The sequence below is a fragment of the Saccopteryx leptura genome, chromosome 9, assembly GCF_036850995.1.
Source record: "Saccopteryx leptura isolate mSacLep1 chromosome 9, mSacLep1_pri_phased_curated, whole genome shotgun sequence".
Classification (NCBI taxonomy): domain Eukaryota; kingdom Metazoa; phylum Chordata; class Mammalia; order Chiroptera; family Emballonuridae; genus Saccopteryx; species Saccopteryx leptura.
In genome coordinates, this window is record NC_089511.1 from 90,657,273 (window position 1) to 90,676,359 (window position 19,087).

General features: G+C 43.2%; 1 protein-coding gene across 1 annotated transcript in view; it reads left to right on the forward strand.

The window, feature by feature from the left end:
* The window catches only part of WDFY4 (WDFY family member 4), a 340,582-nt gene that overhangs the window by 45,427 nt on the left and 276,068 nt on the right, over window positions 1-19,087 (forward strand). The window contains 4 exon segments of the mRNA XM_066348526.1: window positions 546-703; window positions 2,594-3,046; window positions 11,736-11,840; window positions 13,262-13,452. Coding sequence (XP_066204623.1) covers window positions 546-703; window positions 2,594-3,046; window positions 11,736-11,840; window positions 13,262-13,452 — 907 coding nt within the window.

The following is a 19,087-nucleotide window of genomic DNA, read 5'->3' on the forward strand; positions in this document are numbered from 1 at the left end:
AAGGACCCATTGTAGCTCACTGGTTTTCCTTTCCACAAACACGTCTGCTCTTGACATGGCAGAGCTGCAATGAGGCTTGGGAGACCCTCTCCACAGGAAGAGCCAGGTAGCCCACCCACCATCGTAGCTAAAAACAAAAATAATATTCAACCTTGGCATAATCATAAGGAAGTCTAATAAAGTCAGATTATTTCTCATGATATTTCTTTTGTTGCTCTTTGAAAATGTTAGATCTTTTTAGGGTGCTCCCGCCTTTTTAGGGGTCCAGTCACAGAAAGCAGCCTTCGTGTGAATAGATGCTGTTGCTCCCCCAGGTCTCTCTGTGTTCTGATTACACATCTAGACCTAAGGCTGACCTTGCAAACATAGCAACTTTTACCCAGGGCGCCACCCCACTGCCTTTTGGTGCTAAGTTGGTGGAGACCTTTGGGGTCTTTCCCAGCACCTCAGTCTGTGTTGCCTCTGCACACCCATGAGGAGCACCATGAACAAATGTGGCTGCTTTGTCCAAGAATCCAGGGAACTGGCCTCATTTGTCCCTGCAGGTACGATGGTCTGACCCAGAACAAAGTGGACCCCCACCTGGAAGAGCTCTTCGGGCTGGTGGTGTGGCTGACGACCTGTGGGCAGTCAGAGCTGAAGGTGTTTGACAGTGTCACTTACCCTCAGCTGGAAGGCTTCAAGTTCCATCGCGAGGCTTCTGGTGGGTCACCCTGAGTCTCTGCGTGCCGGCCAGTCGGCACTGTGCCCTGACACAGCTACACGAGCTTGTCCCTGATGCTTTCTGAAGAAACAAACACTCACCATGTGCTCGTGACACAGTAGGGTCCACTTCTGTCATGCCTTTGGGAAGATAGCCTAGGGATTTAAAATCTCTCCTTCATAGATTTTTCTAGATGTCTTGGGTGGAACTTAAGAGTAAATGTTTGCTTAATAAAGTCTATGACTCTCAAATAATGGAGGGGGCCTGTTATCTCCACCACCAGCTCTAGTGTTATGTACTCTGTGACATTTGCTTCTGTAATAGGGGCGATGGCTTGAGACAGTCACCCAGGCTCAGGGTTGGCGCCTCCTCGGCTCTCTGAGACACTGACTGATTTATTGATGAACTCAGTGAGCATACCGTGGGCTTTCTGGGCAGCAGCCACTGTGCCCCACACCGTGTGCCAGGTGTCTTCTCCCTCGAGATTCTCTGTAGACTGCCACCCATCCACTGAACAATAATCTGCTCTGTAACAGAATGTGCATAGCCTGGCCCAGGGGTGACACCAGGCAGGTTGGCCTGCTGTCAGCGTCAGTCAGAAAACCCAGCACAGAGGAGGAGGTCTCAAGGCTAAGCATGAATTGTCCAGGCAGAAAGGAAGCGGAAGGTATATATTTAAAGCCAGAAAGTACAGCCCCTGAGAAGATAAATGGTGACTGAGAACATCTGCATGACTGGGGAAATGGGCACAGAGACCCGCGCAGACCAGAGTGGCGCTTCAGAGCTCATGGGCCAGCTTGGGAAGAGCCATCAGATGGGACTCCAGCCACCTCACCAGGAAGCATCAGATCAAAGAGAAGTTCCAGAAGCATCTCTGTTGTCTGAGGCAGAGGGGGCTGGAGGCAGGGGGTTCTTAGACAAAAGGTCTCTCAGGCAAGAGAGAACAGGGCTTAAGTTTCAGGGTAGAGAGAAAGGAGGGCTGGGTTTGTTTGTAAGGTGTCTTTTTTTTTTTTTTGTATTTTTCTGAAGCTGGAAACGGGGAGAGACAGTCAGACAGACTCCCGCATGTGCCCGACCGGGATCCACCCGGCATGCCCACCAGGGGCGATGCTCTGCCCCTCCGGGGCGTCGCTCTGCCGCAACCAGAGCCACTCTAGCGCCTGGGGCAGAGGCCAAGGAGCCATCCCCAGCGCCCGGGCCATCTTTGCTCCAATGGAGCCTTGGCTGCGGGAGGGGAAGAGAGAGACAGAGAGGAAGGGGGGGGGGTGGAGAAGCAAATGGGCGCCTCTCCTATGTGCCCTAGCCGGGAATCGAACCCGGGTCCCCCGCACGCCAGGCCGATGCTCTACCGCTGAGCCAACCAGCCAGGGCCTGTAAGGTGTCTTTATTTAACCCAGCTTGTTTAGAAATGGAACAAACTTAGCTTCACCATCTTTAAAATATTTGATTTTAATTGACTGAAACTGATCCTTCAGCCTAGCGCTGTCCAATGGCAGTGTAATGTGAGTCACATTACCTCATTTTTAAATGTTCTAGTAGCCATGTTAGAAAAGGAAGCAGCTTAAATTATTTTTTCATAATATTTTCTATTTAGCTCAATAGATCCAAAATATTACTATCTCAACATATGGTCATTACAAATAATTGTGACGTGTGTGTGTGTGTATGTGTGTGTGTGTGCGCGCGCTCAATTTTTAAGTGCTCAATTAGCCACCACATCTTGGACAGTGCAGATCTAGTCTTACATTCTGGGCAGCTGGATCTCTGAACTTCTAATAAGCATTCCTCCACCAGAGCTAGAAAATAGGAACTTGAGGCAGTATTTCTTGATGATAGTGCGATAAGGCAGGGGAAGTGACTTGTAGGATTACTCCCTTTTGTCATTTTCAGGGGTGACCATTAAGAATCTCCAGGCCTTCCAAGTCCTGCAGAATGTTTTCCACAAGGCCAGCGATTCTGTCCTCTGCACGAAAGTCCTCCTGGCCATCAGAACCATGTGGGACTGGAACGCCCGCAACTTCTTCCTGCTGGAATGGACTCTGCAGCCCATCTCACAGTTTGTGGAAATTGTGCCCCTGAAGCCGGCCCAAGTGCAGATGCATTTTTTCCAGATGCTGGAGGCCCTGGTGTTCGAGCTGCACTATGTGCCCCATGAGATCCTGGGGAAGGTGCAGCGCCTGATCCAGGACAGCCCCGAGCCACACTGCACCCTGGTGGCCCTGCAGAGTGTCCTCAGGATAGCAGGAACAGACCCGCTCTTCACAGATATTTTCCGGGACTCAGGGCTCCTGGGTCTGCTGCTAGCACAGCTGCGAAAGCGGGCCAAGATCCTAAGAAAGTCAGGTACGCAGAAGTGTCGGTGGTGGGAGGGGCAACAGGTGGGGAGTCAGTGTGAGCTGGGTCTGTTCTGCATGTCCAGCTGGCCAATTATGGACATAATAGAGAAAGTGAGTATGCTCATGTCTTTCTGTCCCATGAGGGTCATGTCCCTGGGGCATGTGACTTCACAGAGCAGTAGCTTCCCTATTTTTTTTTTTTTAATAAATTTTTATTAATGGTAATGGGATGACATTAATAAATCGGGGTACATATATTCAAAGAAAACATGTCTAGGTTATTTTGTCATTAAATTATGTTGCATACCCCTCGCACAAAGTCAGATTGTCCTCCGCCACCCTCTATCTAGTTCTCTGTGCCCCTCCCCCTCCCCCTAACTCTCTCCCTCCCTCCCTCCCCCGACCCCTGGTAACCACCACACGCTTGTCCATGTCTCTTAGTCTCGTTTTTATGTTCCACCAATGTATGGAATCATGTAGTTCTTGTTTTTTTCTGATTTACTTATTTCACTCCGTATAATGTTATCAAGATCTCACCATTTTGCTGTAAATGATCTGATGTCATCATTTCTTATGGCTGAGTAGTATTCTATAGTGTATATGTGCCACATCTTCTTTATCCAGTCTTCTATTGAAGGGCTTTTTGGTTGTCTCCATGTCTTGGCCACTGTGAACAGTGCTGCAATGAACATGGGGCTACATGTGTCTTTACGTATCAATGTTTCTGAGGTTTTGGGGTATATACCCAGTAGAGGGATTGCTGGGTCATAAGGTAGTTTTATTTGCAGTTTTTTGAGGAACCACCATACTTTCCTCCATAATGGTTGTACTACTTTACAGTCCCACCAACAGTGGATGAGAGTTCCCTTTTCTCCGCAGCCTCTCCAACATTTGCTATTACCCGTCTTGTTGATAATAGCTAATCTAACAGGGGTGAGGTGGTATCTCATTGTAGTTTTGATTTGCATTTCTCTAATAACTAATGAAGCTCAGCATCTTTTCATATATCTGTTGGCCATTTGTATCTCTTCCTGGGAGAAGTGTCTGTTCATGTCCTCTTCCCATTTTTTTATTGGATTGTTTGTTTGTTTGTTGTTGAGTTTTATGAGTTCTTTGTAAATTTTGGATATTAGGCCCTTATCTGAGCTGTTGTTTGAAAATATCATTTCCCATTTAGTTGGCTGTCTGTTTATTTTGATATCAGTTTCTCTTGCTGAGCAAAAACTTTTTATTCTGATGTAGTCCCATTCATTTATCTTTGCCTTCACTTCTCTTGTCATTGGAGTCAAGTTCATAAAATATTCTTTAAAACCCAGGTCCATGATTTTAGTACCTATGTCTTCTTCTATGTACTTTATTGTTTCAGGTCTTATATTTAGGTCTTTGATCCATTTTGAATTAATTTTAGTACACGGGGACAGGCTGTAGTCGAGTTTCATTCTTTTGCATGTGGCTTTCCAGTTTTTCCAACACCATTTGTTGAAGAGGCTTTCTTTTCTCCATTGTGTGTTGTTGGCCCCTTTATCAAAGATTATTTGACCATATATATGTGGTTTTATTTCTGGGCTTTCTATTCTGTTCCATTGGTCTGAGTGTCTATTTTTCTGCCAATACCATGCTGTTTTGATTATCGTGGCCCTATAATATAGTTTAAAGTCAGGTATTGTAATGCCCCCAGCTTCATTCTTTTTCCTTAGGATTGTTTTGGCTATTCGGGGTTTTTTGTAGTTCCATATAAATCTGATGATTTTTTGTTCCATTTCTTTAAAAAATCTCATAGGAATTTTGATGGGAATTGCATTAAATTTATATATTGCTTTGGGTAATATGGCCATTTTAATTATATTTATTCTTCCTATCCAAGAACAAGGAATATTTTTCCATCTCATTGTGTCTTTTTCTATTTCTCTTAATAATGCCTTGTAGTTTTCGTTATATAGGTCCTTTACATTCTTTGTTATGTTTATTCCTAGGTATTTTATTTTTTTTGTTGCAATCGTGAAGGGGATTATTTTTTTGAGTTCGTTTTCTAATATTTCATTGTTGGCATATAGAAAGGCTATGGACTTTTGTATGTTAATTTTGTATCCTGCGACCTTACTGTATTGGTTTATTGTTTCTAATAATCTTTTTGTGGAGTCCTTCGGGTTTTCGATGTATAGGATCATATCATCAGCAAAAAGTGATACCTTTGCTTCTTCTTTTCCGATATGGATGCCTTTTATTTCTTTGTCTTGTCTGATTGCTCTGGCTAGAACTTCTAGCACCACGTTAAATAAGAGTGGAGAGAGTGGACAACCCTGTCTTTTTCCTGATTTAAGAGTGGACAACCCTGTCTTTTCCTCAGTTTTATGCCGTTTAATATGATGTTGGCTGATGGTTTATCATATATGGCCTTTATCATGTTGAGATATTTTCCTTCTATACCCATTTTGTTGAGAGTCTTAAACATAAAATAGTGTTGTATTTTATCAAAAGCCTTTTCTGCATCTATTGATAAGATCATGTGGTTTTTGTTCTTTGTTTTGTTGATATGGTGTATTACGTTAACCGTTTTGCGTATGTTGAACCATCCTTGAGACTCTGGGGTGAATCCCACTTGATCATGATGTATTATTTTTTTAATATGTTGTTGTATTCGGTTTGCCAGTATTTTGTTTAGTATTTTAGCATCTGTATTCATTAGAGATATTGGTCTGTAGTTTTCTTTCTTTGTGCCATCCTTGCCAGGTTTTGGTATGAGGGTTATGTTGGCCTCATAAAATGTGTTTGGAAGTATTGCTTCTTCTTCAATTTTTTGGAAGACTTTGAGTAGAATAGGAACCAAGTCTTCTTTGAATGTTTGATAGAATTCACTAGTATAACCGTCTGGGCCTGGACATTTATTTTTGGGGAGGTTTTTAATAGTTTTTTCTATTTCCTCCCTGCTGATTGGTCTGTTTAGGCTTTCTGCTTCTTCATAACTCAGTCTAGGAAGGTTGTATTGTTCTAGGAATTTATCCATTTCTTCTAGATTGTTGTATTTGGTGGCATATAATTTTTCATAGTATTCTACAATAATTCTTTGTATATCTATGATGTCTGTGGTGATCTCTCCTCTTTCATTTTGGATTTTATTTATTTGAGTCCTGTGCCTTTTTTCCTTGGCAAGACTCACCAAGGATTTGTCAATTTTGTTGATCTTTTCAAAGAACTAGCTCCTTGTTTTATTGATTTTTTCTATAGTTTTTCTGTTCTCTATTTCATTTATTTCTGCTCTGATTTTTATTATCTCCTTTCTTCGGCTGGTTTTGGGTTGTCTTTGTTCTTCTTTTTCTAGTTCCTTAAGGTGTGAAGTTAAGTGGTTTACTTCGGCTCTCTCTTGTTTGTTCATATAGGCCTGAAGTGATATGAACTTTCCTCTTATTACTGCTTTTGCTGCATTCCAGAGATTCTGATATGTCGTATTTTCATTTTCATTTGTCTGTATATATCTTTTGATCTCTGCGCTTATTTCTTCTTTGATCCATTCATTTTTTAGAAGTATGTTGTTTAGTTTCCACATTTTTGTGGGTTTTTCCCCCTCTTTTTTGCAGTTGAATTCTAGTTTCAAGGCTTTATGATCAGAAAATATGCTTGGTACAATTTCAATTTTTCTAAATTTGCTGATATTGTCTTTGTGGCCCAACATATGGTCAATTCTTGAGAATGTTCCATGTACACTAGAGAAAAATGTATACTCTGTCGCTTTGGGATGAAGTGTCCTATAGATGTCTATCATATCCAGGTGTTCTAGTATTTCGTTTAAGGCCACTATATCTTTATTGATTCTCTGTTTGGATGACGGATCTAGAGCCATCAGCGGTGTATTGAGGTCTCCAAGTATGATTGTATTTTTGTTAGTTTTTGTTTTAAGGTCAATAAATAGCTGTCTTATATATTTTGGTGCTCCTTGGTTTGGTGCATATATATTAAGGATTGTTATGTCTTCTTGATTCAACTTCCCCTTAATCATTATGAAATGACCATTTTTGTCTCTGAGTACTTTTTCTGTCTTGTAGTCAGCATTATTAGATATGAGTATTGCTACACCTGCTTTTTTTTGGGTGTTGTTTGCTTGGAGTATTGTTTTCCAGCCTTTCACTTTGAATTTGTTTTTATCCTTGTTGCTTAGATGTGTTTCTTGTAGGCAGCATATAGTTGGATTTTCTTTTTTAATCCATTCTGCTACTCTGTGTCTTTTTATTGGTAAGTTTAATCCATTTACATTTAGTGTAATTATTGACACTTGTGGGTTCCCTACTGCCATTTTATAAATTGCTTTCTGTTAGTTTTGTATCTTGTTTGATTCTTCTCTTTTGTTTTTCTATCATTTGTTTTTGTTTGTTTGTGTTCCATACTTCTTTCCTCTGTTGCTACCTTTTTTAAGTCAAGTGTTTTTGTGGTGGTTTTTTCATGGGTGGTTACCATTAAGTAATGAAAAGGGTACCTACCATATTCATTGTAGTACCCTATCTTATGAGTATTTCTGCACTTCATCATCCTTTGCTACTGTTAATCTCCATCCTCTCCCCCCTTTTTTTCTTTTGTTGTCACAGTTTAAGTTTGGTTTTATTGTGTTCTTGGTGGAGCTGTTACTTGTGGTGTTGTTTTCTTTTGTTCTTTGAATCTGGTTGGAAAACCCCCTTTAGTATTTCCTGGAGTGGGGGATTTCTGCTGATAAATTCTCTCATCTTTTCTGTATTTGTGAATGTTTTTATATCTCCTTCGTACTTGAAGGATAGCTTTGATGGGTATAGTATTCTTGGCTGAAAGTTCCTCTCTTTCAGGGCTTTAAATATTGGGGTCCACTCTCTTCTAGCTTGTAGAGTTTCTGCTGAGAAATCTGATGATAATCTAATAGGCCTTCCTTTATATGTTGTACTCTTCTTTTCCCTGGCTGCCTAGAGAATTTTTTCTTTGTCATTGGTTTGTGTCATCTTTATTATGATGTGCCTTGGAGTGGGTTTGTTGGGGTTAAGAAAACTCGGTGTTCTGTTTGCTTCTTGAATTTGAGGCTTTAGTTCTTTCCACAGGCTTGGGAAGTTCTCGTCTATTATTTGTTTGAGTATATTCTCCATTCCATTTTCTTTCTCTTCTCCCTCTGATATACCTATTATTCTTATGTTATTCTTTCTGATGGAGTCAGACAATTCCTGTAGGGCTTTCTCGTTTTTTATTATTTTTGAGTCTCTTTCTTCTTCTCTCTGTTGTGCCTCAAGTTGTTTGTCTTCTATTTCACTAATCCTATCTTCTATCTGGGCTGTTCTGTTAGCTAAGCTTGTTACCTGGTTTTTCAGCTCGTGAATTGAGTTTTTCATTTCTGTTTGATTTGTTTTTATAGTTTCAATTTCCTTGGTAATATATTCTTTGTGTTCATTGAGTTGTTTTCTGATCTCCCTAAATTGCCTTTCTGTGTTTTCTTGTATATCTCTGAGTATTTTTAAGATTTCTATTTTAAATTCTCTGTCATTTAGCTCCAAGGCTTCCAATATGTTAAGTCTTTTCTCCATAGATTTTTCCACATCTATTTGTGTTACCTCTCTTTCTTTTGTATCCATAATATTCGATTTCCTCTTTCTTATTGGCATCTGAGGGTGGTCTTGTTGATAGCACACAGGCGCACTCCCTCCGCGGCTTGAATGAATGTCCTTGCGGTAGTTATCTTCCTCCACACCCTCGTCTCTCAGATTCAAGTGATAACAGTCCTTTCGCTTTCAGTTTGTGTGGAACTCCAGAATGCTCCGAGGATAAATTTTTCTGTTTCTAGTTGATAAATTTGTTGTGATTTTGGGGAGATCTGTCGGACGCGCTGCTCACGGCGCCATTTCCGTGACGTCACTCCAGCTTCCCTATTTTCTATAATTGGCTTTATCTTCTCCAGGGAGAGATGGGGGTGTGTGGGGGCTGCAATCTTAAACAGACTTGTGGACCTAACTCAGGCCTGATGAACTTTCAGCTTTCGGATGTCTCCTACTCTAAATATTGTCTGAGTGTGTAGATGGGGAGGTAGCAGAGAGGACAGGTCCGCAGCAGTACATATGGGAAAGGGAGCTCAGAGAGCCTTGGGCTCTGGGGGTGGGGACCTGTCTGGATAATGTGGGATACAGCTGCCTTGCTCACTTGGTGCTGTTGGGTCCTAAGGTCTCCACCTCGAGCAGGGGCCATTGCTGTTCTGCTCACCTCCACTGAGTTTTGGCCACACTTTTGTGTACCTTGCATGGCTCCTGGGCATGGTCCCTTTGCCCCTGCCTCAGCTCCTACACTCTGGGCTCTCAACATCAGCAGCCTCTGCTCCTTCCATGGGACTTCAGGGTCCCTTTGTCTAGCGGGAGGACACTCAGGAGTTTTGGTGGGGGTTCACTCCCTGCCTGACCTCATCCCATGCACATACCCTATGAAGCCACTCTACGTGGTTGTCTGCAACCCCACCTCCACTGACTTTCAGGTGGGAATCAGAGCATGAAAACTCCTTGCAGTTGCTCCTAGCCTTCCCTCAGTCTGTCCACACCTGACCCTCTAGGGCTTCAGCCTGGAGGGGCATTTGGACACAGGAAACAGTCACTTACCTCTCCCCTCCTTTTGGCTTCTTCACCTTCTCCTCCTATTCTCCTGGGAGGGACCAGGGGCTCTCTAGCCATTGGTTCCTTTTGATATTGTGCTCAGACTCAAGTGAAAGTCATTAATCTGTGTGCTTCCTGGGCTTCTCTGAGGGGAAGATGCTCAGGGAGAGAGCATGGCATTGGGGCCAGCTGGCCCTGGGCTGGAATCTTGGTTGTGGTGCTGATGAGCTGAGTGATCCTGAGCTAACTGCTTAACTTCCATGAGCCTCTTTCCTCCTCTGCAAAATGGAAGTGTGTGTATGTGGGGGGGAGGGGTTAGGGGCTTTTGGGAAAGCTCAATGGGGAGATATCTATAAGGACCCATTATTGGGCTTGGTGCATACTAGGTGCTCAAGAATGTGAGTCACCTTTCTGTGTGAACTGTGCTACTACAGCCGGGGAGGCTGAGCTAACACACCAGGAGCTGCTCTCACACCCCCGGTGCAGTCCAGGAAGGGCCCGTGCCTCCCTGAGAGTGTCAGGGCTGCGGGTTAGGTGCTCCCACCTTGGCATCTCTGGGCCCCAAGCCAGGTCTTAAAGCATCTTTTGTATGTGCTTCTTTCTACTGCTTTTTGCACAGTCGTTTTGCACAGCATTTCTCTGTTATCTCGGCTGTGTGTTGCTGTCCAGCAGCCTGATGTTGAATTTACTTTTTATTTTGTGTGTGACAGAGACTGAGAGAGGGACAGATAGAGACAGACAGGCAGGAAGGGAGAGAGAGGAGAAGCATCAATTCTTCATTGCGCACCTTAGTTGTTCATTGATTGCTTTCTCATACTTGCCTTGATTGGGGGAGGGGGCATGGCTACAGCAGAGCGAGTGACCCCTTGCTCAAGATAGCGACCTTGGGCTCAAGCCAGAAATCTCGGGCTCAAGCCAGCAACTATGGAGTCATGTCTATGATCCCATGCTCAAGCCAGTGACTCCGCACTCAAGCCAGTGACCCTGTGCTCAAGCTGGTGATCTCACACTCAAGCTGGTGATCCAGTGCTCAAGCCGGATGAGCCTGCGCTCAAGCCAGTGACCTCGGGGTTTCAAACCTGGGTCCTCTGCATCCCAGTACAATGCTCTATCCACTGTGCCACTGCCTGGTCAGGCTGAATTTACTTTTACCAAAAAAAATTTTAATTTATTTTAAAGAGAGAAGAAGAAGGGGTAGAGAGAGAGAGAGAGAAAGAGAGAGAAACATTGATTTATTGTTCCATTTGTTGGTTGACTTATGTATGTGCCCTGACTGGGGATCGAACCTGCAGTCTTGTCATATTGGGACAACACTCAAACTAAGCTACCTAGCCAGAGCAAATTTACTCTTAAACTCAGTCACAGACCTATGACCATTCCCATGTGAATTTGAACTTTTTTTGTGAGCTGGTGTGTCTGAACTTACTTTGTGCCTTCTATTGTTCAGTGTTTCTTGCCGTTTCTTGCATACTTTGTCTCCTGGTTAATAATAAACTCTACCTTTACTCATTCATTCATTCTCCAAATGCACTGCACTTCTCTCTTGTGTCAGGTACTTTCTGATGCTGGGGATTCAATGGTTAGCACACAGGCCTGGTTCACTCTCCTGGATCTAACAGGGATACCTAGTACTCCACAGTCTCTCAGGCATCTTGTGCCTGCAGTGTGAGCTGGCTGTCGTCTCTCCCCAGCATGAGTGTAAGGTAATGCAGGTGCCTACAGGAAAGTCAAGCAAGCAGAGAGTCAGGGCTCATGGAGAATAGTGGTCCTCCGAGCGTGGTCCTTGGACCTGCCTATGAGCGCCAAATGGGAATGTGTTAGAAATGCCATCCTAAGACTTCACCCAAGACTGCCTAAGTCAGTAACTCTGAGGAAGGAAACCAGCTTCTGGATTTAAACAATGAGCCCTTCATGAGATTTTGCTGTGGCTAAGTTGGAGAACCACTGGTCTAAGGGGTCTTATAAACTCCCTTATGCACACTCCCTTATGATTCCCTTATGATAGAAGGATTATATTCACATTTAATTAAGAAGACAGAAGACTAATGGAGTCAGAGATTTGGGATCATCCTGTGTGCATTTAAAATTGTTTTTATTGCTTCTTCAATATGGCAGGAAACAAAGAGTCCACTCCAGGTGCTCAGGATCTGGAAAGAGAACTGACCTGTGTGATGCTGAAAACCATAGTCACACTTTTGAGGGGCTCGGTTCGGAATACTGGTAAGAATGGCCCCAAATTCACCTTGTCACTGCTCACTAAAACATGAACTCTGTTCAGTGATTTGTGTCGATGATCAGAGGTTCTATCCAAGGAATGCCCAGCATTAATGTGCGGTTAATGTCCATTTGTGGGTTTATGTTCAGTGATCATCAGTGTTGGTAGACAACTTGCTTGATACCTTTTGCTTTTCAAATTGACAAATAAGGTTGTAAAGCAAAGCTGTATCCTAACTATATGAGACCAGAGAGTATCACCCACACCCCACTTTCATGTCAAATCCATTAATATCCTGCTGCACTGACCATATACTTTTAAAAAATCGAAATTGTAAAATATAGACAAAGAAAGCTTGTCATTTTTAAGAGACCTAGCTTGACATACTTCCAGCCTAGGATGGACTTAGTTGTCCCACACATCCAAAACAAATGTTTTAGCTTCCTAAGATCGTGCAGCTTCTGTGTTGTTTATTTTTTAAAAAATATATGCATAGAATACGTATACATATATATTATACTATGAAGCCATGCATCAACACAGTGACATCTGTGGGTTTGGTGACTTGGTGTGTCTTTATCCAAGGCCCTCAGAGATCAGCTGTACAAAATGTGAATGATAATGTTCTATGGTAGAGGGTTTCTAATATTAGAGTATAACAAAATTCCTTGGAGGTGCTGGTTGGAATAAATGCATATTCCTAGGCATTTATTTAATCAGCAGCAAGCCACGGTGGAGTTGAGGAACCCACTCTTAAAAAGATTTCCATGGAGATTCCCACATAGGGAGCGCCTGGCCTGCAGTTGGTGAGCTCCTGCCTTGTAGCACTGACCTGTCAATCCACAACATGCCCCTTGGATGATCCAGTTACTTCCTAGTGGTCATTCCTCATAATCACTGCAAATATCAATCCCAGGAAAGAAAATTCTTAGAATGACTTTCTAACAAAAACATAGATAGCACCTGCTGAACTTCTTCAATCTTCCTCTTCCCAAGAGACCACCTCAAAATTAAATTCTTAACTTCAATCTTTGTTCACTTCCACTGAGGGTTTTGGCAGAGAGAGAGAGTGGCCATCGACCCTGGATGACAGAATCATGTGGCATAAAGAGTAAAAGTATATCTAGTTAAACTTTGTATTACTTAGATTTTTAAATTAAAAAAAAATTTCCCCCTAAAAGCAGAATTCTCACTGGAGAAAAAAAGTTTTCCTTTTTTAATTCTCAGCTGTACAATTTTTCTTTCCCTTTCCTCATATTAACAGTGAGTATGGACTTTTTTTTAAAAAGTTCCTAGTGGGTACAAAGATACATAAAAATGTAGCAAAGCAAACTTGGATATTGGCAAGGAAAAGCTTTCTGTGTGGTGGAAACAATGGTGCAGAGGCTCCTATAGCCCCAGCCCCTAATGTCTGTCTGGTCTGCAGTTGTCCTGAAGGACCATGGCATGGTGCCCTTCATCAAGATCTTCCTGGATGAGGAGTGGTACCGGGGAGCCTCCCTCAGCATCCTGGAACAGCTGTCGGCCATCAACACTGAGGAGTACATGAGCATCATCGTGGGTGCCTTGTGCTCGTCCACTCAAGGGGAGCTGCAGCTGAAACTGGATCTCCTAAAGGTGAGGTTATATCCTCCTTGGGATGGGCTTTTTCATGGCCTGGTAGCTGGTGATCCACACTGGCCTGTGCACTCACTCATTCGGTTGGTCCCTGGATTATGCAGGTAGGGTACTACCAGCTGCACCAACAACTAAATGCCATATCCTCAGGAGCCTGACACATTACAAATCTCTTTCTTATGTGCAGTCCAATCAATGACTGAGGAAAGGTGTTATCTGGGGATGGCTGTCACCTATTTGGGCATCTGATCCAGCCAGCAGTCAAAGGAACAGAAAGCATGGAGAGTAGCACAAGGTGGCCTTGTTCAGAACCAGAACTGGCGCATGTTAGCTTCTGTCCAGTTTTCTTTGGGCAGAACATTGAACAGAACTCCTCTTGGGCACAGAGCGCCAGGCAATGTAGTTTCAGGCTAGGCAGCTACTTCCTAGCAGCCCCATCGACTACTGAAGTGGAACTGAATCAGGTGTGCACCAGCGGCTGCCTCGTTTACTGGGCCGACGTTCAGGGAGCATCTAGCAGTTACCAGGCCCGACACAAAGTGCCTGGGACTCACCGTTGAGTGAGACACACCCTCGCTGTCTGGGAGCTGCCTCCCATGTTTTGGGAGTGCACACAGAAGATGTTTGAGTTGGGCAACAGAAACAAAGGGCAGCCAAAGTGAACAGTGGGGGTCCGAAGAAGTAAAACTATGGTGTCCCCTGTGGGCAACAAAGAGGAGAATGTTTTTTTATTTCTGTAAATTTTTTAGTCATTATGCAATTATCTTCAAAACAGTTAAAGACAATAGGACCACCACAGCCATCTCTTCTGCCTTACAGCTTTTACCATTCTGTTGTTGTTTCTGCTTTTTCATTCTTTTGGTCTTTGTGGATTTATGCCTTTAAAAACAAATCTTTCTTTTGTTATATGCTGTTTAAGAGAAGAACAGAGGTAAATTCAAATATCCCCCAGGAGGGGACCTCACACAAATACATGCAACACAACCCCCTACAAAATGCAGGCTCAAGTGTTATTCGCTCACATACCACACTTAACTGGTGAATTAAAACAAAAAAACAAAAAAACAAAATCAACAAGTTGCTCTGACTTCCAAAATGAAACCATGCACCTTACTTACCTATGACCACTTACAAAAACCTTAGAGAATGGTGCTCAGTGTGTCTCACCTCCTTGCTCTCTGCAGAGCCCATGTCACACAGTGATGTCTCTGTGTCACTGTCATCACATGGTCGAATGCCTACAATAAGTGGTGTGGCCACAGCACATGAGCAGCTCCTCTAGAAGCAGCATTATGCCCATCACTATCATGTGTTTCACAGGTGACAACAACCAAAAGAGTAATGTAATTGCAGCACCCCCAATCATTGAAGATAATTTATATGAATCAAAACAAAAAGGGACGGTAGGTGCAATTGGAAGACAGTAGAGCCTTATAATTATGTGATGTAAAAGGGTTGACGAGGTCCTGTAAAGGAGAGAGTCAGGGAGGGAGAGATCACAAATTAGTGATAGGTGACAGCTGGGAGGGACCTTTGCATCATGTGACACTCTTAATATTCCAGTGGAGACCTGAGAGCTTTTGATACTGAGTGGTGAAGCTGAGTTTGAACCCCAGACTAGTGATGTGAAATTTAGTGATTTTTTTCTTCTTCACCATGCTGTTTGGTGCATTTTCTCCCCTCTGTGTCTGTGTTCAGCCTAATTCACATGTTTCTTACTGAGATAAGGAACCAGCAAGGCTTGGGTCGAGGCAATGAGGACTCTGTTTCTTTCCCAGCTGAGTAGTTGGGATCTTCATTTTTTTCTGACGTAACAAGTCAAACATCTACGGAGGAGAAAGTTCTGGTGTTTACTTTGCCCAGGGAGTGAGTGTTTCTGTGTTCATTGTAGAAAAGAGATCTCTGCTTCGCTAACGAAAAGTTCCTCTTATTTACTCTATAGCCCAGAGGCACCTTATTGGAGTGCCAGTCCTTGGGTAATAGGGCCAAATTTCTAAAATTAGCAATGTAAAGCCATTATGGTGTTTTACAGATTCAATATCATCTCAGAATTACGCTATCGAGAAAGCATGTCAGGGATAAACATTGTGTAAGCTTATTTAACAAAGTCACACCCTCGGCCCTATGTGCTGTCTTCTCTCTGGGTGCCCAGCCACTGCTGAGTGGCCAGGAGGGTGCCTGGAGCCGCCATTGCTCCCTCAGGACCAGGGCTGTCAGCTCATTGCTATTCCAGCAGGTGGTGGGGCGGGATGGGGCCCACCAGACTCAGCCGCCACTGAGCCACATGAGCACCTCTCCAACATTTGCTGAAATCTGATGTGGGATTTATGTTTCCTCTAAATCATCTTGGGAACCCTTTGGAACTTTAGACACAAAGATGTAAAATTAGCTCTTTCCGGCTGAACTCCCTCTTTAGAAGTTGTGAGTGGACGCTGACTGAAGCGCCGTGCCTAGGAAATGGGTCAAAGGTAGAATGAAATAAATCATGGAATGGGAGGACCTCACAGGCAGCGCCCCCTGCCCTGCACAGAAGTTCCCACCTCTGCAGTGTACTCACCTCACGGTGTCGCCTTCCCTCCCTTCCCGGAGGCAGGAGGGGCAGCCAGCTGCTCGGTTAAGGATAAAATCCCTCCAGAAACACCCAGTTTAGGGCAGTTATTTCCCATACCCCGTGGCACTTCCAGACCAATACAGAGGCACATGTGGCTTCACCGCCTAATTCTGGCAAATGATAACTGAGTTAAAGACTAATGTAAGCAAATGAATTTCCTCTCCCTAGCAGGTGGGACCATGATTGGGTTATGCACAAATTCAGATTGATTTGCTAATATACATTTAGCTGTTCAACTCTTAGCTTAATCATGTTAGCTCACCAGTCTTCCAGCATGACACATGGAAAATTATGAGGAATAACTGATAATAGAATGTGAAATATATCCTGTTAGCCCTAACATAGTTAGCACTCCACAGCAGACATTCATTTTATAGATTCAAGCTGGAGGAATACTAACTCAGGAATGATGACACCTTAACAGAGTTAAAGAGGAGAAAATGGGCTTCACATTGGCCTTTCTTAAAACGTGCCACCCTCGCCTGATTACTTTGACTTCAGCTGATTAAATTTACTCCCTTCTGCAGACTCACCAGCCTTGGTGGTGGTATGATCGCCTAAAAATTGAGTGACAGTAATGGAGACGCTTCTCTTAGCCCCCAGTCCCTGACAAACTGTTTCTTGGAGTAACCTCGTATTTATTTCCCTTTATGATAGAAATGTTTCTCTTTAGTTGCTATGAAATTAAGCCTTTGTAATTGGATTTTGAACTCTTTACTTTATGATGGTACAAATATGAAATTAATCCCATCCAAGGAATAATAGAGCAGTCTAAGTTCTACTGAGATTAACCCTATTTTAGATAATGACTCTGAATGTAATAAATCAAACAAAGCAACAACGAAGGAGAACCATACCTTTCTCCCTTCCTCCTCCCAACAGCGGGAGAAAAGCGCCATCTAGGAATTACAGGGAATAGACATTTCTGAGAGACACAGACCAAAAGGAGAACTGTTGTTGGGTTGCTTCTCTGTTTAAAATATCTGCTCTCAACACCCTTTGAATGATGGCATCCTTTTGAGCAATAATAGCTGGTGTCAAACTGGACAAAAGTGGAAGGTGGTTTCTTGAGGGAAGAAGGGGTTTTAGTGGCCATTTTCTGTTTAGACGATTGCCTATAATCTGATGTTTTATTTTTTTTACTCATTTTCCTATTTTGTAATTTGTTCTGTCATATGATAAACAGAAGTGTTGTTTTTTTTTTTTCTATTCCATTTGTCTCCAACAACTTCCTACGGTTTAGGAGCCATTGAAAATACTCACATAAATTTGGATGATCCTAGAGTGTAAGATTTCCTGATGTCTTTGTGATTTACCATATTTTTCATTCCATGAGACACACCTGACCATAAGACGCACCTAGGGTTTTAAGGAGGAAAATAAGAAAAAAAAAATTCTGAACCAAATGGTGTGTTAAAATATTTAATAAAATATACCACAATAGTATTTCAACAATGTAAACTCAACAGCAGCATTAACAACCACTAGCACTGTTACTAACAAATGAGAAGAGATGTTCAATTTCTCTTCTAGTTGTCCGGGAACTTCAGCAGCTAAAAACCAAAAGGACATTCGCTCTATAAGACATACGGGATTTTCCCTCCACTTTTTGGGGAAAAGTGTGTCTTATGTAGTGAAAAATACGGTATTTCTTTTCAGGGATCAAGTCACATGACCAGGCACAAGGAGGTCAGGTTTAGAGATGCAATGCATATTGGAACACCAACTTCAGGCTTTCCTGTGAGTTGTCAGTGGCAGGAAGAAAGCACCCCCCCACACATGTTGAGGTTAGAGGGAGCTTTTAACTCGGACAAAGAAATACTGTAGTTAGGAGTGAGTTTCTCCCCCAAGGTCGGCACAGACACAGCATACTGTCCATAGCCTCTCCTGGCTCCAGTGTCCACAGTGTGGGTGGTAGGGCAGGCAGCCCTGTTGATGCTGCACAGAGAGGCCGAGCACAGTCTGAATAGCTCTGTGCTGCTGTGCCACAGCTACCATACTCACTGAGCATCACCAGTCTGGAGAACCTGCTCCAACAATTTACATGCCAAGTCTGAATCTGCATTAGCCTGGTGAACAACATTTGCCCCACTCTGGTGACTTCGTGAGACCCTGATCACCCAACTTGCACACTGTCTGTGACTCTTTCAGAGGCAGAGCCTACGGGCAGCCAGAAGATGGTGGCAGCCCTCAAGGTGCTCTATACCTTTTGCTGGATAGTCCCAGGACAGGTACTGTTGGCAAATGGCCTCGGTTCACAGTGTGGCATCTCCCATAGATATCTACACCCAGCACAAAGAGCTACCAATCATGGATTGCTTTTACCAGGTAACCTTGGTCCTGTTACAGGCAGCAACTGATCTTGGCCTGCATCAGAGACCCTCCCAAGAGGACTCAGAACCACCATACCACTTCAGAACAAAACAAGCACCACCAGATTATACCCAAAGGCTGGTCTCAGCAGGCACCAAAACTGGCTGGGGTAACTCCCACTCAGTGGGGTCAGCCCCTACAGCACCTTATGCTGTGGTTGTGGCTGATCCTCATAGCCGCTCAGCCTGGAGGTCAGTCCCAGCCACTGACATGCCAACATCAATAAAGGTTCAACTGCAACAGGAGGGCATATACAACATACAGAAGGGACACTCTGGGAGTACACAGGTCAGGTGTTCAGAGAGACTGCACCATAGGGTCCACAGATTATCTTCTACATAAAGCCACCCAGCAAAGACTGGGAGACATAGCAGAACTACCTAATACAGAGAAGCAAATAAAAAAAGGCAGCCAAAATGAGGAGACAAAGAAACATGTCTAAAATAAAAAATACAAGAAAATTCCAGAAAAAGAACTAAACAAAATGTATGCTAGCAATCTACCAGATACAGTTTCAAAACAACAGTTATGAGGATATATAATACAAGAAAATTAGTGAGAACTTCAACAAAAAGATAGTAAGCATAAAAAAAGGACACAGAAACCATAAAAAAAATCCAGTCATAAATGAAGAATACAATAACTGAAATG